The sequence below is a fragment of the Hirundo rustica genome, chromosome 28, assembly GCF_015227805.2.
Source record: "Hirundo rustica isolate bHirRus1 chromosome 28, bHirRus1.pri.v3, whole genome shotgun sequence".
In the NCBI taxonomy this organism is placed as follows: Eukaryota; Metazoa; Chordata; class Aves; order Passeriformes; family Hirundinidae; genus Hirundo; species Hirundo rustica.
Window position 1 is genome coordinate 3,538,862 of NC_053477.1, and position 19,765 is coordinate 3,558,626.

The 19,765-nt window shown below is 63.8% G+C and overlaps 1 protein-coding gene across 3 annotated transcripts; it reads right to left on the bottom strand.

Annotated features, from left to right (window-relative positions):
* Positions 1-1,187: 1,187 nt before the first annotated feature.
* RHOBTB2 (Rho related BTB domain containing 2) lies at positions 1,188-16,832 on the bottom strand. 3 transcript variants are annotated; one of them, XM_040087669.2, is made up of 11 exons: positions 16,784-16,832; positions 13,946-14,023; positions 6,145-6,346; positions 5,198-5,301; positions 4,926-5,111; positions 3,800-4,824; positions 2,835-2,953; positions 2,600-2,750; positions 2,422-2,510; positions 1,559-1,664; positions 1,188-1,475 (listed from the first exon to the last, which is right to left on the bottom strand). In XM_040087669.2, the coding sequence occupies exons 2-11, from the start codon at positions 14,002-14,004 to the stop codon at positions 1,234-1,236; spliced, it is 2,283 nt and encodes a 760-aa protein (XP_039943603.1). In that variant the 5' UTR covers positions 14,005-14,023; positions 16,784-16,832; the 3' UTR covers positions 1,188-1,233. The 3 variants fall into 3 exon arrangements, with proteins under 3 accessions (XP_039943603.1, XP_039943602.1, XP_039943604.1); XM_040087668.2 differs by lacking the exon at positions 16,784-16,832 and adding an exon at positions 14,345-14,457; XM_040087670.2 differs by lacking the exons at positions 13,946-14,023; positions 16,784-16,832 and adding an exon at positions 9,829-10,013.
* Between the last annotated feature and the right edge of the window lie 2,933 nt (positions 16,833-19,765).

Sequence of the window (19,765 nt, forward strand, 5' to 3'; positions counted from 1 at the left end):
GCGCGCAGAGCCAGGCACGTGCGGGGTTCGGCGCCAGGGCTCGGCTCCCGGCCCCGGGGGAACGCGAGCGGCGGCGGAGAGGAGAGCCAAAGTCGCGGTCCTACCTGCTGGAGGCCGAGGAGACGCCTCGCTCCTGCTCCCCGGTGAGGAACGGGAGGCTCCCAGGGACCACCGGGAGCACCCCGGGGTGCTCCTCCAGCAGCAGCCTCTGCTGGGATGGGCTCCGAGGAGCTTTCCCCGTCCCAGCTGGGCAAGGCTGAGGAGGTCTGGGCGCCTGGCGGCCCTGCAGGGACGTGCGGAGGTTTAGTCCGACGGGGATCTCGCCTTCCTCCGGGGGTTTGGTCCCTGCCCGTCCCGGGAGCGCTGGCAGGCGGCGGTGGCATCACCCCGAGCCTGGCACAAGGACGTGCCCCGTTCCAGCAGCTCCTCCCACACACACAGGGACCACGCCGGGCTTTGAAAATGCCGTTTATTACAATGGAACCTTCCAGGCTAAAATCCCCAGCCCGGGGCTCGGGGTCGGTTTCTGGTGTGGCGGGTTGAGGGTTTGGGATCGGGGTGAGGGTCCGGGGATTTTTTTGTTTGTTTTTGTGTTTTTTTGCTTTTTTTCGTCTAAACAAAACGGAAGGGTTAAGAACAGGGAGCAGAGGACTGGGGTCCCCTCCGTGCCCTGATTTAGGACAGACCCCACTCGTGGGGGAAATTCTGCAGCGCCTGGGGGCGTTTGGGGACCAGGGTCCCCTGCCCTGTGCCTGACCCTGCTGTGAGTCGAAGGGGGGTGGCAGGACCCCCACGGTGGCTCCAGGTGGCCGAGATGCCATCGGACACCCAAACCGCATCCCAGAGCTTCTGTTTCCAAACCAAAGCGGAAAGCAGGATGCGTCTCTCCTTCTTCGTCTCCCTCTTCTTCCTCGCTCACGCCCCGGAAAAAAAAAAGCCCCAAACCGCATTTTTCCAAGGAAAATCCCGAAACGAACCCAACGAGGAGGAGGGCCCGGCGCTCCCGTGCTCGTGGTGGAGTTCCTGCGGCCGCTCGGGCTCTGCCAGTCCTGCCCGCGGCTCCGGGAGCGCCGGGCGCTGGCCCCGAGCTCCTCCCCGGGGCTGTCACCGCCTCTGCCGCAGGGCTTGTGCCGCTCCACGCCCGGCGCTGGGGCAGGGCATCCCGCCCTTCCTCCTCCTCCTCCTCCTCCTCCTCCTCCTCCTCGCCGCGGAGCCAGGGCAAGGACGGGGCTCTCAAACCACAGCCGAGGAGGAGGAGGAGGAGGAGGAGGAAGAGGAGGCTGTGGCTGCCGACGACGAAGGAGAGGAAGAAGGGGAGGAGGAGGCGTTCCAGAAGAGCCACCGCCTCTTGGGCTGCCGTTTGAGGTGGAGGTAGTCTTCCTTCTCCCGCTCCTTCTTCGCCCGCTGGTAGTGATCCTCCTCCTTCAGGTACCACACCGGCGGCCAGCGGTGCTTCTCGAAGTACTCCTGGTTCTCTGCGGGCACACGGGGCGGGGTGAGGGCGGCGCCAGCCCCGCCGGGGACCCCGCTGTCGCCTCCCCCCCCGGCCGCCGCTCACCTCCCGACATGGCCTTCATGTCCCGGGGGAACTTGCGGCAGACGTTGTTGTAGTTGGTGCAGATGTGGTGCAGGCACCAGTCGGCGAGCTGGTAGGCGCAGTGGAACTGGGGGAGGATGGGACACCGGCTCAGGGCCGCCAGGAATGGGCCAGCACCAGAGATTCGCCTCATTTCTCCGTGGACAGCCAAGGCCAGGCCTGGGTGCCCGGCTCCTGGAGCTGCCGGACCTGTCTGTGTCACCCCCAGCCCTGGCAGACCCCTCTGTCACCTCCTGCACTGTCAGACCCCTGTCTGTATCACCCCCAGCCCTGGCAGACCCCTCTGTCACCTCCTGCACTGCCAGACCCTTCTGTGTGTCACCTGCACTGACAGACCCCTGCCTGTGTCACCCCCAGCCCTGCCAGACCCCTCTGTCACCTCCTGCACTGCCAGACCCTTCTGTGTGTCACCTGCACTGACAGACCCCTGCCTGTGTCACCCTCAGCCCTGCCAGACCCCTCTGTCACCTCCTGCACTGTCAGACCCCTGTGTGTGTCACCCCCAGCCCTGCCAGACCCCTCTGTGTCACCTCCTGCACTGCCAGACCCCTGTGTGTGTCACCACTCAGAACCTTGAGCATCTCCAGCCCTGCCAGACCCCTCTGTCACCTCCAGCCCTGCCACACCCTTCTGTGTGTCATCCCCAGCCCTGCCAGATCCCTGTGTGTGTCACCTGCACTGCCACACCCTTCTTTGTGTCACCTGGAGCACCCCCAGCGCTGCCAGACCCCTGTGTGTCACCAGGAGCACCCCCAGCCCTGCCAGACCCCTCTGTGTGTCACCAGGAGCACCCCCAGCGCTGCCAGCACATCCTCCTGTCCTACCTGAGCCAGCTCCAGGAACACCAGCACGTCCCCGTCGATGTCCACCATCATCTGCGCCGCCTCCATCAGGCCGGTGACCGTGTACTGCTCTGCACGGGGAGGGGACACCGGGGCTCAGGGGGCGGCGGGGACGCGGCGACGGCCACCCCCCCGCCGCGCTGCGGCCGCCCGGCCTCACCTGTGAGAGCCACCAGGTGCGGCAGGCAGAGGCGGTTGGCGAGGATGATGAGCTTCATGTCGTCCAGGTCGGGGCTGGAGCTGAACTGCCCCGTGTACAGGTACTCCAGCACCGCCCGCATGCAGCTCTTGCTGGTGTGAGGAAGTGCCACCTGCCAGACGCACGCGTTGTCACCTCCCGGCCGCGTCCCCCCCCCGCCTCTCCCCGGCCTCCCAGGGAGCCGTCCCCTCCTCACCTCGTTGGTGGAGCTCTCCACGAAGGGGCCGCCGAACATCGCGGCCATCCAGTCGCAGCTGGAGATGAGCAGGGGCTTGTGGGCACTGATAGCACCGTCATCCAGCACGAAGGTGACATCTGGGGACGAGCAGAGGGGTGCTGCTGTCGCCCCGGGGCTCACCTCACCCCCGGGGGAAAGCAGAGGGAAGGGGACACAGCCTGGCGTATCCTGTGTTTTTCCAGAAAGGATCTCATTTTTATGCAGCATTCCCTGCCAGCTCAGTGAAACTCAGGGAAGAACCTCGGCATCGCTCTGCCAGTTCCGAGGGGTTTCCCCGGATCACAGCACGCTCGCCGGCAAGGGGAAAATTTTTAACAAACGATAAAACTTTTGAGTTTTAATTTTTAACAAACAACGCAGCCTGGGAGGTGAACGTCACTCCCCAGACTGGAGTCCTTGGAGAGCTGGGGATCTCCTGCCTCGCTCTCCGCAGCTTCCTCCAGGGATGCAACGGCCACCGCGCGTCCGTCCCTGACAGGGACAGCCTGACCATATTAGGATCCATCTCCATGAAACAAAGGCAGCCGCAGGGAGGCTGGGACATTCCCGTCCCCCTGGGACATCACCCCGTGCTGGCGGCGCGTGGTGCTTGCCGGAAAGCTGAGAAAATCCTACTAGAGGCACTTGCTCCTCATAAATCAGGAAGAAAACACGGGCTGGGAGGAGAGGAAGTCGCCTCCGCAGCTCTTCCGTAAATAAACAGAGCTGCTGGGCCAGCTGGGGAGCAGGAGACCCTGGGGAAGGGCGTCACGCTCACTTTCTTGGGGGGAAAACAAAAGAAGGCGATTAAAAAAAAAAAAAAAAAATCCCCAAACAGCAAAGCGCGACGGAAAACCCCGGGAGAGGCACGGCTGCAAAGGCCAGGAGCTCCGAGAGCCCGCCCCACCCTGCGAGCCCCCCCAGAAAAAAGCACCAGGCCGTACCCGAGAAAGTCCCCTTGGCCAGGCATTCCTTCACCCGGTTGGTCCTCCGGACGTGGAAGGCTTTGGTGATCTCCTGGTTCATGAATGCCTCGTTGTTGAGGATGTTGGCCACCATCATGCGCAGGTCGAACACCTCCAGCAGCTCGGCGATGTGAGCGATGTGCATGAGGTCCCGCTCGTTCTCGTCCAGCTCGCCCGTGTACAGGTACTTCAGCACGGCCCGGAAAGGACCCGGCTGGATGGACGCGTCCATCTTCACCACCACCATCAGCTTGGACTTGTAGGTCAGCGGGTCCTCGGCCATCTCCTCCTGGATGCTGGCGAAGGCCCGGCTCCACGAGGAGAGGTTCCGGCCCCGCCGCAGCCCGCGCTCGCCGTTCTCGTAGCGGTCGCCCCGCAGGATCCCGTCACTGGTGGAGGCTCTAAGGCACGGTTTGCGCTGGCCGGGTCCGGCCTCCTCGGCGCTCTCGCAGATGTCGAAGCTGGCGGCCCGCAGGAGGAAATCCCGCCCGTGGTGCCTCTCCTCCTGGTGCAGCGCCCGCTCGGCCGCCGCGCTGACGGCCGCCCCGAAGCCGCGCCCCGCGGCGCCCTGCTGGTCCTCCTCGCTCAGGTCCATGAGGAACAGGTCGTAAAACTTGGAGGAGGAGGTGGAGAGGTAGATCTTGTGTGCGTAGATTTTGATCTTCTCTTGCAGCACCAGGATGACGTCCGCGCACAGGGGGTCCTCCAGGAGGTGGGCCGGACGCTCCTCGTTGTTGGAAGGGGGGTCCGGGACGATGATGATGGGAGGAGGGGGCTTGGGGGGCAGGAAGGGGGCTTGGAGCAGGGGCCGCTGCACGTTGCGCAGGTGGGACTTCCAGAACTGCAGGTGGCGGCGGGAGATGAGGGCGGCGCGGATGGCGTTGTCAAAGACGTCCTTGACGCCGAACTGGGCCACCACGCTCGTCTCGTAATAAGGGATCCCCAGCTCCTTGGCGACCTCCCTGCCCTTCTCCGGGGGAAGGATCTCGTTCGGTTTGATTGGCCTGAAAGAGACGGGAGATAATTAACGGGGAGATAATTAACGGGGAGAGCTCTCCGGATAAGGAGGGCGGGCGCCGACGTCTCCGGGGCACGAGGGTCCCACCTGGCCAAGGGTCGCCGCGCCCGGTTGACGGCCTCCAGGTCGGCGTAGCGCAGGTCGAGCTGGCAGCCCACCAGGATGACGGGGGCGCGGGGACAGAAGTGTTTGATCTCCGGGTACCACATGGTCTTCACATGGTGCAGGGAGTTGGGGTTGGCGATGGAGAAGCACAAAACCACGACGTCGGACCTGTGAGGGGGACACGGGGGGGTTCAGGGCCCGGTTTGGGGACTCGCTCCCCGCCCGGGGCAGCGCCAGGCTCTGCCTCTCCCCACCTGCCGTAGGCAAAGCGCCTGTCCTTGTGGTGGTCACCAAAGGTGTCCCAGAGGCGCAAGGACACGCTGACATCGTCTACCACATCCCGGGAGCGCTCCAGCACCTGCGGGAACAGAAAACCGTGGAGCTCCTCACTCAGAACCCGAGACCACAGCATCGACAACAACCACAACAACAGCAACCACAACCACAGTAACAACTACAACAACCACAACGACCACAACGACCACAACGGGGCTGCCCCCACCCTTGGGGGACACACAACCCAACCACAATGGGGCTGTCCTCACTCTTGAGGGACACACAACCCAACCACAACGGGGCTGCCCCCACTCTTGGGGGACACACAACCCAACCACAACAGGGCTGTCCTCACCCTTGAGGGACACACAACCCAACCACAACGGGGCTGCCCCCACCCTTGGGGGACACACAACCCAACCACAACGGGGCTGCCCCCACCCTTGGGCAACACGCAACCCAACCACAACGGGGCTGCCCCCACCTTTGGGGGACACACAACCCAACCACAACGGGGCTGTCCCCACTCTTGGGGGACACACAACCCAACCACAACAGGGCTGTCCTCACCTTTGGGGGACACACAACCCAACCACAATGGGGCTGTCCCCACCCTCGGGGGACACACAACCCAACCACAACGGGGCTGTCCCCACTCTTGGGGGACACACAACCCAACCACAACGGGGCTGTCCCCACCCTTGGGGGACACACAACCCAACCACAACAGGGCTGTCCTCACCTTTGGGGGACACACAACCCAACCACAATGGGGCTGTCCCCACCCTCGGGGGACACACAACCCAACCACAACAGGGCTGTCCCCACTCTTGGGGGACACACAACCCCCCCAGCGAGGAGGACGCGGCTCCACCTCCTCGGGATCCCCGTGGGGGTGTCCGTGATCCCCCCCTGGATCCCTCACCTCCTGGCAGACGCGGTACTGGTCGATGGCCCACACCGTGGGCACGTGGGTGGCCAGCAGCTGGTACTGGGTCAAGGTGGCGTTGCAGGCGCGGGCACAGATGAGCCGGGTCTTGCCCACCGCGTTGTCCCCGACCACGACGCACTTGATGGTTTCTACGTTTGGCCTCTCATAATCCATGTCAGAATCCATTAATTGGGACCTGCGGGGAGGCAACGAGGGCTCGGCAAACGCAGCCGGGACCGGCCGGGGAGGCGTCTCCAGGCCGCCAGAGGGGCACGGAGCAGGAGGATGCTGACGCTCGCTGGCAGCTCGGGGAAGCTCTGCAGCAGCCGCCCGGCCCTTGGCAGCTCGCTGTCCCCGCCAGTCCCCTTTAAAATTTTATGTTCTGGTGGCAGTGTGGCTGCTGTGCCACGTCAGACACATGGCCTGCGTTGGATTGCGCCCTCCTCCCTTCCCGGCTCTCCGGCTCATGCTTGTTCATGTGAGATCGGGCTTTTTTTTTTTTTTTTTTTTTTCCTTTCTTCCTTTCTCCCTTCCTCCTCTTCCTTTTCTCCTTCTCCAGCATTTGCAAGAGAAACTTCCAGAGCCGCCTGACGGAGTGGGGCACTGCCAGGCTCTGCTGGGGGGATGTGACCTGCCCTCCTTTCCCCACCCCGTTCCCCGGGGGATATTTGCTCCCAGCTAAGAGCAGCAAGAAGAAACTCCTCAGGTTTCCCAGAGGCTCAGCAGCCACGGGGGCTGGGAGAGCTCCCAGGAGCAGGCGTGACCCCGACACTCCCGACAGGGACGCCGGTGCTGCGGGTGCTGCAGAGGTGAGGAGCGGCACCCAGGGGTGCCCAGGGGTGTCACCCATTCCCTGCCCAAAGCCAGAGCCAAAATCAGCCAGAATTAACTCGTCGCAGCGTGGAGTTTGTGTGGTTTCCAGGAGGAAAAGCACTGAGGGGATTGAGGGATAGCAAAATGGACCAAAAAACCCCCACATCCCAATTTCTCCAAACTTCCCAAAGCCATGGATCTCCTTCCCTTTGGGATAGTAAAATGGACAAAAAAAAACTCACATCCAAATTTCTCCCAACTTCCCAAAGCCATGGATCTCCTTCCCTTTGGGATAGTAAAATGGACAAAAAAACCCCTCACATCCAAATTTCTCCAAATTTTCCGAAGCCATGGATCTCTTTCCCTCTGGGATAGTAAAATGGACAAAAAAAAACCCCACATCCCAATTTCTCCAAACTTCCCAAAGCCATGGATCTCCTTCCCTTTGGGATAGTAAAATGGACAAAAAAAACCCCACATCCCAATTTCTCCAAATTTTCCGAAGCCATGGATCTCTTTCCCCTTGGGATATCAAGAACAAAAAACCCCACACCCCAATTTCTCCGAACTTCCTGAGGCCGTGCATCTCTTTCCCCTTGGGATAGCAAGAAGGACACAAAACCCCCCACACCCCAATTCCTCCGAACTTCCCGAGGCCGTGCATCTCTTTCCCCTTGGGATAGCAAGAACAAAAAATCCCACACCCCAATTCCTCCGAACTTCCCGAGGCCGTGCATCTCTTCCCCCTTGGGATAGCAAGAAGGACACAAATCCCCCCACATCCCAATTTCTCCGAACTTCCCGAGGCCGTGCATCTCTTCCCCCTCGTGGCTCCCTCCTGGCAGCAGCCTCCCGAGCTGCTATAATAAACCACCAGCGCAGCGAGCGCAAAAAATACCCGGTAACGATGGCAACCGAGCCCTGCACGTGGGACCACAGCTCCCCAGGGCGGCAGCCTGGCAAGGACTTCCCAATGTTAGCACCTCCCCGTCCCTGCCCGCGGCCTCCCCGGGCACACCTGGAGCCCCAGGGCAGGTGGAGGGAAAGGTAAAGGCGAGGTGGCACAGATCCAGGTCACTCCGGGTGCTTCGGGCTCCTCCCGAGGCTAAAAACTTCTCCTGGAGTAGTTGTCGCCGCATTCCACGCCCCCTCCATCCTTTGGGATGCGGGGAATTCATCCCAAAGGGCATCGAAAACCAGGAGCAGCAGCAGGGCAGGGTGGGCTCCTTCCCCGTTATCCCCTCAAAAATCCATTTCCATCCCCGGACCCCTGCTCCTCCCAGGGATCTGTAGGACCGGGAGATCCAGGAGATCTGGGGAGGGGCGGTGTGAGCGCCCGGGGAGCTTTGCCGTGGTTATTTTTAGGCCCAGCCGAGCTCTGGTCGGGATGGAGGGGGAAGGCACAGGAATGACAACTGCAGCTGGCACTTGGGATGTTCGTCCCTCGTGGGGAGCTCAGCCCACCCCCAGCTCGGAAAGCCCGGGGAATTAAGGGCTGAGTCCTTGCGGGATCAGCGCCTGCCGTCAGGAGGGGACAAGGAGGGGGCTCTGGATAAAGCAGAACCTCACTGGGGAGCTCTGCTGGCCCCACAGAGGAGAGGGGTCACAGCCCCTCACCCACCACACCAACCCGGGAGGGGCTGAACCTCTTCAAGCCCCCTCCTCACCTTCCCCACCGTCACCTCTCTCCTGGGAACGGCTCCAAAAACCCGGAGGGTAAAAATAACCCGAGATGCCGAGAGAGACTGGAGACCGCCCCCCCTCTCCCGAAGGAAAAGCTCCTCCCGGGAGGAGCAGGGCCGCTCCAGCCAGAAGCCCCCCCACCCAAACCGCGGGCACCCAACGCCCACCCCCACCAAGGAGCACCCCAAAACCCGCTCCTTCCAGCCTCCCAACCCGCGGTTACCACGGCAACTGCACCATCACCCCGGGAGCCGTCGCTTAGCAACTCCCAGGCTCCAAAATCCTGCATCCCGCACCCCGCCGGGGCAGGAGAACCCCCAAAACCGGGGCGAAACGGCGGCGAGGAGCGAAAAACAACGGGGAGCCCGAGGCAGCCGAGGGGTGCGGGAGGAGCGGGAGCTCGGGGCGGCCCCGCGGAAGCGGCCGGGGCTGCGGAGGCCTCGGTGGGAGGCGGTGCGGGAGCAACGGGGCCCCGAGCGGGGCTGCAGCACGGCCGGGACCGGGGGATGCGGCGGGAGGGCGGGCGGGGGGCACCGGGACCGGCTGCGGGGGGGATGCGGGGCGTGGAAAAGGGCTCCGGGAGTCTGGGGAGGGAGAGGTGGAGCAGGAGGATGGGGGGTGCGGGGAATTGCAAGGGGGTCTCGGGGGTGCTGGGAGCATCCGGATCGGGGCTGCGGGGTCGGGGGGGACACCGGGGGAGGGGGTGCGGGCATGGCGAGGGGTTTCTGGGGTGTTCCGAGCTGCCGGATCGGGGCTGCGGGGCATCGCGAAGGGGTCAGGAAGCGGCCGGGAGAGGCTGCGGGGAATCGCGGGGAGGTTTTGGGGCGCTGGCAGCGCCCGGATCGGGGCTGCGGGACACGGCAAGGAGACTGAGGAGGACCCAGGCCCGGGGCACAGGAGAGCCCGGAGCACCGGAGAGAGGCTGCGGGGCACCGCCGGGAGCTTGGGGGTGCCGGGAACACCCGGATCGGGGCCGCGGGCCGCGGGCGAGGGGGCTGGAGAGCATCGGCAGCCGGCGGTGGGGCACGGCCAGGGGGGCTCGGGGGGGGTTCGAGGCACCGGGAATCGGGGGTGCGGCCCGTCCGGCAGCCGGGCCGGGCCGGGAGCGGGGCAGGATGCGCGGAGGCGGAGCGGAAGAGCAGGACGGGGGACGCGGTGCGGGGGGGGTTCCCCGGTACTTACACCAACACAGACGAAGCGGCGGCTCCCAGGGGCCGGGGCCGGGCTCGCCCCTCCGGACATGGCCACGGCGCAGTTTGCGCGGCTGGGCTGGGCACGGCTGCTCGGCTCAGGGCCGGGGCCGAGGGGGCCCATGACGGCAGCTCGGCCTCCCCGATCTCCGCATCCGCGGCCCCGCTGCGCTGCGCGGAGCCGGCCCTGCGCGGATGGCGGCGCCGAGCGCTGCGCCCGGCGCTGCCCTGCGCGCTGCAGTCGCGGCCGCCCCGCCTTTCATTCACAAAAAACAAGCGGCCCCGGCCGAGCGCCGCCCCCTCCCCGAGCCCACCCCCCCAACCCCCCCTTCGCCCTCCGCTGCCGCGCATTGGTTGAGACGGACACGGGGGGGGGCTCAGCGTGACGCGAGTGGGGACCCTCGGCCTGTCCCTCGTGGGAACGGGCTCTGTGGTGGTCCCCGGTCCCGCTGTGGGACCCCCTTAAACCTCTCTGGCAGGGGGATTTGGGCATGTCCCATCCCTAAATCCGCCTTGAGACCCCGTCATGTCCCCCAGGCCCTGCAGGGGTTCCGTCATTGCCCCCACAGTTCTGCCCTGGGACCCCCGGCGTGGACCGAAATCTCCCTTGCAGGGGGTTCTGCTGTGCCCGCCCCCCCAGTCCTGCCTTCCGTGCGACCCCATGCTGCCCCTCAGCCTCCCTCTCAGGGGGCTCTGGAGTGCCCCCAGTTCTGCATTGGGACCCCCAAGTAAAACCCTCCGGGATGGGGAGCTCCATCCTGCCCCCCAACCCCGCACCCCACGGGTCCCATCCCCTCCGTCCTCTGTGACATCCAGCGGGGGGGTGACACCCTCAGCCCCCCCCAAATCTCACCTCCGTCCTTCCTCTGCACCCCTGCCCCCCAGCCCCGATCTGGGGAAGGGCTGCACCCCCTCCTGCAGCCCCCTGAGCACCTTCCCCTCTCCCCGCACTTCAGGGAGACGCTCCCAGCTGGGCGGTGTGCGGAGCTGCTGCTGGAGGAGACCCCTCACGAGCCCCACAGCCCCCCAAAAATCCCTGGCAGGGCGCGGGGGGAGCGGAGCTGCTCCATCCCTCGGTGCCCACCGCGCTCCTGCCTTCGCACCGCTCTCTACGCGGCTCATCGCAGCCCCCTCCTCACCCCCGGGGCATCGCGATCTGAGCCCTCAGGGCATTTAAAAAAAGAAAAAACCAGCAAAACGCCTCGGAGTCATCTTTGCAGCGCGGCTGCCGGGAAGGCGCCGCGGGCCGCGCTGCTCTGACCCCGCATATCCGCATCATGTGATCCTCGCCATCCTTTCCCGAGCCTTTCACCGCCTTCCCTCGCCATCCCCGAGCTAAGCTCGGCCCCCCCTGCGCGGCCCGATCCCGTCCGGATCGCATCCCGCTCCCGGCTGGGATCGGGCCGGCAGCGAACGGCGGCGGGGCCTCAGCGCTGGCATCGCCCCCGGGTACAGCCTCACCGGGCACAGACCTCCAGCACGCTAGGGTCCCCGATACAGCCCCCCGGTACAGCCTCACCGGGCACAGCCCCCGGTACAGCCCCTCTGTACAGCCCCCGGTACAGCCCCCTGTTACAGCCCCCCGGTACAGCCCCCGGGTACAGCCTCACCGGGCACAGACCTCCGGCACGATAGGTCCCCGGTACAGCCCCCCGGTACAGCCTCACCGGGCACAGCCCCCCGGTACAGACCCTCTGTACAGCCCCACCGGTACAGCCTCACCGGGCACAGCCCCCCGGTACAGACCCTCTGTACAGCCCCACCGGTACAGCCCCCGGGTACCGACCCCCGGGTACAGACCCCCGGTACAACCCCCCGGTAGAGCCTCACCCGGTACAGACCCTCTGTACAGCCTCACCGGGTACAGCCCCCCGGTACAGCCCCCCGGTACAGACCCCCTGGTACAGACCCCCGGTACAGCCCCACCAGGTACAGACAACCGGCACAGCCCCCCCGCCTCACCGAACTCGCAGCACGGGGATCTGTCTCTCCATAGCAGAAGGAGATGGAGCCGCTAATTTGGGGAAGGGAAAGCTCTTTTTGGCTTTTGAGAGGCAGCTCCGGGAGCGGGAGCTGCAGGATCCCTGCCCCGGGAGCTGCGGGATCGCAGCCCCAGGAGCTGCAGGATCCCTGCCCTGGGAGCTGCGGGATCGCAGCCCCAGGAGCTGCAGGATCCCTGCCCCGGGAGCTGCGGGATCGCAGCCCCAGGAGCTCTGGAATCGCTGCCCCGGGAGCTGCAGGATCCCTGCTCCGGGAGCTGCAGGATCCCTGCTCCGGGAGCTGCAGGATCCCTGCTCCGGGAGCTGCGGGATCCCTGCCCCAGGAGCTGCAGGATCCCTGCTCCAGGAGCTGCGGGATCGCAGCCCCAGGAGCTCTGGAATCGCAGCCCCGGGAGCTGCAGGATCCCTGCCCCAGGATCTGCGGAATCACAGCCCCAGGAGCTCTGGAATCACTTCCCCGGCAGCTGCGAGCAGCCGAGCCGCAGAGCTTTCTGCTTCTTGGAGTGGGTCACGGGGAATGAACACGTAAAGCTCGTTTGCCAGCCGCATGATTTGGCTTATTTGCTCTCTTGTAGCAGGTGCTTAATTGTGGCAGAAAGGGTTCCCGGCAGCTTTCCGGGCAGCCAAATTCCCTCCTGTCCCTCTGGCAGCCGGGGAAAACAACAGCGCGATTGTCACCGGCAGGCGGAACGCTGCGGCTGCGGAGCTGGCACCGGCCTCCTTGCCGGGAGGAAGGAGAGGAGAGAGCCGGAGGATCCGGGCTGGGCACGGGGCAGGGGAAAGGGGAAGGCAGCAGCTGTGGGCGCTGCTCACAGCCCCTTCTCCTCCGTGCCAGGGGGAACGCAGATCTCAGCTGACTGTGGCACGGCACGGCGTGGCACGGCATGGCACCGGTGTCCATGGCACGGCATGGGTGTCCATGGCACGGCACAGGTGTCCATGGCACGGCACAGGTGTCCATGGAATTACACAGGTGTCCATGGCATGGCACAGGTGTCCATGGCACGGCACAGGTGTCCATGGCATGGCACAGGTGTCCATGGCACGGCACAGGTGTCCATGGCATGGCACAGGTGTCCATGGCACGGCACAGGTGTCCATGGCATGGCACAGGTGCCCATGGCACGGCACAGGTGTCCATGGAATTACACAGGTGTCCATGGCATGGCACAGGTGCCCATGGCACGGCACAGGTGTCCATGGAATTACACAGGTGCCTATGGGATGGCACAGATGCCCATGGCACGGCACAGGTGCATGGCCCAGGTGTCCATGGCATGGATCAGATGCCCATGGAATGGCACAGCCGCCCGGTGACATCCCTGTCCCTCAGCACCGCCATCTCCGGCGGCGCTGTGATTAAAACTCCTTTCGTCCCTCCGGTTCAAGCCTCTCCGAGCCCGTCCGAAGGAATTCCATCTGTCCCAGCTCTGCCATCACCCTGAGGCCCAGGCAAAGATCTCACCCCAAGGCTGAGCTCTGGGGGTCTCTCCAAGACCCCTCCTCACCCCGCAGCATCCTCCTCCCTCCATCTCCACTCCCCAGGCAGGAATGAAGACGCCCTCGGGATATCCCGGCACGAGCAGACATTGCTCCGGCTCCAGTACAATTTATGACTCCGGTTTAAGGCCAGGGGCGTTTCCGCCCCTCCCAGGTGCTGCCAGGGCCCTGCCCGGCCTCGCTGGGGACGGGATGCGGCGATCCAAACCCAAACCCCATTTTCCTTGTGCTCCTCGGATGCTCTGCAACCTCTGCAGCTTTCCCGGCTCTGCCCCACTCCCTGCACCCCCAAATCCAGCATCATTCACCTTGCCAGGGGCCGAAAGGCTGGCACGGACCAAGGCAATGCATCCCTGGCTGGAAAAAGCGGATTTGGGACAGGGAGACACCCCAAAAACCGCAGGCAGCCCCGGGACACACATTCCCAAAGCCCCCAGAGCCGGGACCCTGCCTTTGCCTCCCTCTGCTGGGTGTTTTCCACCTCACCCAAGGGGAGCGGAGGCGTTGCTGCGGCGTGGGTGGGATGGGAGCAAAGAGCAAAGTCCCCGGAGAAAGCGGCCGCAGGAAAAGTGCCAGGAGCAGGGGCAGGAGGAGGCGGGAGGTACTTACAGGCTGCGAGCCATGGCTGTCATCTTCCCGCCGGGGCTGCCCTTCCCTGGGCTTTCCATCGCTTCCTCTTGGCAGGCTCTGCAAGGAGAGGGCGCAGGGGTCCGTGAGCTCCCCCCAAACACGGATTCACGCCCCAAAGCCGCCCCGTCCCCACCCGGTGTCGCCTCCCGGCCCTGGGGATGGAAAAGTTCAGGGGAGGCGAGTCCAGGCAGTGTGCTGGTGTGGGGACAGAGCTGTCCCTTGTGCCCCAGCTCTGCCCTCCTCACTGCCCTGCAAATCAGCCGGAATCAATGCACGGAGCACACACAGACCTGTCCCCTGCTCTGAGTGACAGCCTCCCCTCAGCCCTCAGCCCCAGCGAGGCTCCCCCAGCTCCCACCCCCTCTCCAAGCGCCTCACCCTCGGCCTAAGAGCTTTCCCTGTGACGCCCCCGGGCAGTGCCCGGCTCCGGGGGCGGCCAGCGGGACACCGAGCCCCCTGCCATGGTGGCTGTGGCCAGGGCTCCGCAGCGAGGCAGGGCACGGCGCTGTCCCTCCTTCCCCGTCACTGCATCCTGCTCACGTCAGGAGCAGAGTCCAGCCTGGGATTTGCTCCTGGCGAAGCCAACAGAGTCCTGGCTCCCGGTGGGGAGCGGGCTCCAGGCACCCGTGGATCCACCCGTGGATTCAGCAGGAAGAGCAGCAAAGGTCACCCTTCCTTTTCCCTGCTCTGAAAATCCCAAATCCTGCAGGTTTGCTTCCTGGATGAAAGCACCCCACGGGCCCCCCAGCCCCATCAGCAGGCAGCTCCGAAAATAAATCGCATTTACGGGCTCAGGATCCAGCTGGAGCCGGGAGAAACCTTCAACCAGAACCTTGCAAAAAATGGCAAAACCCAACCTCGACGGGGGAACAGCGGGGACAAAAGGACACCTTGGGATGTGCCGCCACACCGGTGGGGAGCAGAGCCCGGGAAACAGCCGATACCGGGAGGCAAGGGCTAAAACAAGCGAAAAAATGAATATTTTTGCACCTTCCATCCCCTGCCCTGCCAAAGCAGCAGGGGCTGTCTGCGAGCCAGGACTTTGGGGGGCTCTGGAAATTCCCGACATGCAGGAATTCTCTGCCCCAGCCGGATCCCATCTCCCCGGCCTGGAATCAGCCAGCTGACAGCTCACCCTGCCATCAATACTGCTGCAGAACTCCGCGGATTCATCGCTCAGCTTATAAATATTTAAACCCAGAAGGAGCCGGGCGCTGCTGGAGAACGCAGCTCCTCACACACAGCGCCCAGCATCCCTCCGCCCCAGCGCCGAGCTGATGGACATTTGGGGCCCTCCAGACGGATCTTTCTGCATCTAAAAACCAGCTCAGGGCGTAACTCAAGGTCCTGATCCGCCCCGTGGAGGATTCCAGCTGGGTTTATGTTGGATTTACCACCCCGAGGGGCACAGAAAGCGCGGCTGGGGCGGAATCGCTTCCAGCTGCCTGCTTCCCACACCCCAGGCGGGTTTTGGGGTGCAAGGCCGGCCCCACAGCCTGGGCAAAGCTGCAGCTGCAGCCTGGAGCACCGACAGGCTCCCGCCGGCAGGATTTCACAGTTTCAATCCAGCACCAAGAGCTGCCGACGCCTCGTGAAAAAACTGTGAAAAGCTTCTATTTTTGGGGAAAGTTCCTCTTGTAACGGCGCGTCCTGTGGCTTCTCTGTTTCCCTTTTTCTCCTGGTTTCTCTCGCTAGGGAGAGCAGAGCAGAGAAGAGGAGGATAATGTCGCCAGCCAGCCTGGGATTTTCGTCGGGAAGGGAAAATAACCTTCCAAAGCCACCCCCAGCCAAGGAATTCCTTCTCATGCCGCTCCTGGGTGGGGGCCTGAGGGGAGAAGGGAGAAAGTGGGACCAACCCTCAGAGCTTTAGGGGGGCTTGGATAATTCCTAACGAGGGGGGGAAAAAAAAAATGCTGGTTTAGACCTTTCCCTCCAGTGTCCAGATCTTTCCTGGACTCTCCTCTCTGGTCTGCTCCCAAGCGATGTGGTGGCACCCATCGTGCCTTTGCCTCCACTCTTCCCCCATTAAAAGTAATAATTTTTTTTTTTAAAAAAAGTGATTAAAACATCAAAGAATCAGCAGTCTGTCTCCAAGCAACTGTCTCCGAGCAGGGATGGAGAGCAGAGGAGGAGAAGCAGCGGCGCTGAGTGAGGAGAAAACTTCTGGGGGTCCCACAGAGGGCAGGGAACGGCAGGAAAAGAGGGACGCGGGCTGGGAGCGTTGGCTCGCAGGCACCGGGAGCAGGCAGAGGAGCCCCGGGGCAGGAGGATTTCCCTCTCTCCTCACCCCGGCCCGCGGCCTCGCCTCTGCCCTGGCTGGTGAAACAGCTCCCGGCTCCGCAGAGCCGTTTCCAACCCCGGGGGCGAAGGAAGCGGGGCCCCGCTCGGGCAGGAGGTGACGCCGGCGCTCGGTGGCAGCGTGGCAGTGCCAGGATCCGCCAGGACCGAGGCAGGAGCAGCTCCCGGGGTTGATCCTCGCTGCTTCTGGAAAAGTCTCGGTGTCTCCTGGCTCGTGGCTCTGCCCGAGCAGCCTCCTCCGAGCCCTGAGGGTCACCAAGGCACGATTCTCCACAGCTCCAAAGGGGTCGTGAAGGGAGCGAGGAGCTGCGAATGCATCTCCCTTGGGCGCTGGGGAAACCCTCGGGGCCTCTCGGAGCTGATCTAGGTGGGGGGATCCAGCTCTTCTCCCGCACGATTCCCGCATTTCCAAACCCTCAGAGCCTTTGCATTGCCCCACAAGCTCCCGGCGGAGAAACCCTGGGCGAGCCCGTGCCCGTTCCCCCTGGCCGGGGGATGATTTGGGCCGGGTGCGGTTACCTGAGCGCAGCGACCCCGCTCTGACCCGCGGCTCTTCCCTCCGCTCCAGCAGCGCCTTCCCTTTCCAGGTGCGAACTGGCCCGGACAGGCGGGACCCATTTTTATACGCTGGCCCATGTGATCCAAACAAATGCCCTAGGGATGAGTTTTTGCACTGACACAACTCGAGCGAGGGGCCGGGATTAAAAAAAAAAAAAACCTGTTGGACCACAATCCCAGCTCAACCGACAGGAATTTTCCACTCGGAGCCGTCCAGGCTGGCTCTGGGTGCGCCGGCACGCTCCGGGGCCCCGCGTCTCCCTGCTTCCCCCACCAGCCGCCACAAAAAAAAAAAAAAAATATAAAATCCCATTTCCCTGCACTTCCCAAGACTTTTCAGGCTCGTTCCTAAAAGTTTTCTCTGCTGCAGATGGAGAAAACGAACGATGGAGGAAGGGATGGACGGGAAGTGTGAAGGAATTCGTTTGAGGCAGCGGTTGCATCTAAAATCTGCATTTTTTTAATTTTAGTTTTTCCCATTATCTGTGAAAATAATGATAATGATATAATAATAATAAACACAGCAGAAGATGCTGCCAAGGTGAGAAATGGGGAGAATCCTCTGCTCCTGGAAGAGGAAACTCCCTGCAGCCTCCAGGCCTGAGAAGGTCGGGAGGTGATTTTGGGAGCTGTCCTGCCACCGGGACGCTCCTCGGGGAAGGAAAGCAGATCCCGGGTGATTCCCGGCGACCGCAAATGCCCGGGCTGGCGATCGGAAAGGAGACGACGAGCTCCGGCACGGGTGAGTCAATGGGAACCGGTGGAAAAGGCACGGGCGTGACTCAGGGGTGACTCCGTGGGAAAGGAGGGATGCGATGGGATAATGGGGCAGGAGGAGCCCCTCGGGCGCGCGATGCTCCTGCTCCCCTCGGAGCAGCGCCGCTGGAGCCCATCCCGCTGGATTCCCCGGGAGCAGGAACGTGCAGCTCGGCACACAGCGGGCTCTGCCTCCCCTCCGGGCCCTCAGCACCTCCGCGATGCTCCGTCCTCCCTGCGGGCACAGCTCCCGCCTCCCTCCCTCCCTCCCTCCCTCCCTCCCCAAGGGAATTTTTTTTTTCCAGCCCGATTTGGTGGTGGGCATTAAAACGCGCCTGGATTTGTCGGGGGGCGGAGAAAGGGAGATTCTCCACACCCCGGGGCAAGGGAGGGCTGGAGCATCTGAGAATGGTCCTAATCTCGCCCGAATTGTTCCAAAACGATGGCCCCGAGGGGGAATCTCAGCCCTGCACAGCTCCGACCTGCGCTGGGATTGGGGATAGCTGGAAAAGGGGGGGCCTGGCTCTGCTGGGGACCCCAGGCTGTTTTCGGTCGTTTGGCAGCTGTGGGGTTTTCTTTGGGGTGTAAAGGCAGCGGGTCTGTGACCCTATAACAGGGGAGATTTTGGGGTCCCCGTCAGAGCCAGTGTGCCAAAGGGCTGCTAAAAAAAAAACCAGCAAAAGAACACCCGGGCAGGGGAGAAGCTGGGAAATGCCCTGGAAAAGATGCTCGTGCTGAGGGGTTTTCCCGAAATATGAGAAGCGCCCTCACTTCCTTCCAGCCCCAAACTGGTTTTTGGGGGATGGCGAGGGGGGGTCGGGGTTTCCCAGGAAAGCAGCACCGCGGGGGCTCAGCTGTGAGCTCGTTAAAGCTCTACCTGCCCCTGCCGCGAACCCGTTAAAGCCATTTAGGGGAGGGTTAAGCCAGCTCGGTGTGACTCGGGAGCCTCTTGATGCAAAGGTTAATCCGGTCTAAGTGCATCAACATCGGGGATTTGGACCAATTTAACTGTTCCAGCTCCAGGTTTTCCCTGGAGGATTTAGGGGAGGGTCCAGCCTTGTGCCTCACTTCATCCCAGGCTGCGGGAGAGCTTTGGGGAGCGGGAGAAAAACCAGGAAGAGCCTCGTGCGGGCTGAATCCCAAATTCTGCTATTGGATTTCCAGCCCGGCCAGGGTTCCCCGCGGGTCGCGGTGCCCCGCTGGCCCAGGGTGGGCGCCGGGAGCCTCCCGGTCCGTCCCAGCTCGTGGGAGCAGGCTCGGGGCTCACCCCGAGCTGAGTCAGAGCAGAGGATGCTCCTTCCTCCTCCTCATCCCGCTGCCCCAGGGCTTTCCCACGAGCCTCATCCAGCCGGGCCGTGGGACCTGGAAGAGGTGTTTGTTTATGTTGTTATTTTTGCTGTCATCCCTGAAGGGCTGTAATCACAATTAAGCGGCACGGGGCAGGGATTCATCATCTCCTTTTCCAAGGCCGCGGCGCTCGGGAGAGTGGGAGGGGAAGAAGGGGAAAAGTGGGAACGCTTCCATCGCCCACACAGCGTGGCCGGGGAGCGCGGCGAGGTCGGCGGAGCTCGCAGCCGAGGGTTTCTCAACGCTCTCCCCCCACGCTGCTGTCGCGTGTCGGTGCCGCAGCAATTCCCGGTGATTTTTTTTCCCCCTCCCCTCTCTCCAGGAGCCGGGGAGCGCTGAGCGCAGGAATTCCAGCCGGGAATTCCAGCCGGGAATTCCCAGGGGCGCTCGGCAGCTCCTGGCTTTGTGGATGGAGGGATGGGAGCGGGATTGGATCGGGGGGGCACCCGGAGAGGAGCGGGCACCGCGGGCATCGCGGAGCCGGCGCCGGAGGAGGAGCGGCTCCCGCAGCGCCCTGCGCTGCCTTGTGACGGCCAAACAAGCCCAGTAGCGGCCGGGTGAAAACATCGCTCCCGAAATAGAAACCCTTCCCCAGGAGAGCGCCGCAGCTCCGGCGGGAGCGGTCACAAGGCGCCGGCCGTGCCAGGTGTGCCCGTGCGGGGCTGCGCATCCCGCTGCCACCTCCCGCCTGGCCCCGGGGTCACCTCCCACCCGTCCCCAAGGTCATCTCCCCCGGCCTGCGGCTCCCCCCGGCTGTGCCGGAGTTCAGGGATTTGGCAGTGCCCCGGGATTTGGGATTTGGGTCGCATCCCCCCCCCCCCCAAAAAACGCTTTGATCCC

Excerpts from the sequence above, each read along its gene's own strand:
- RHOBTB2 (XM_040087669.2), bottom strand. The coding sequence starts at position 14,004 with ATGGAAAGCCCAGGGAAGGGCAGCCCCGGCGGGAAGATGACAGCCATG. Across the intron at positions 1,665-2,421 it reads TGTTCCTGGAGCTGGCTCAG|TTCCACTGCGCCTACCAGCT; the intron begins GTAGGACAGGAG and ends ATCCTCCCCCAG. Across the intron at positions 1,476-1,558 it reads CATGAAGGCCATGTCGGGAG|AGAACCAGGAGTACTTCGAG; the intron begins GTGAGCGGCGGC and ends GTGTGCCCGCAG.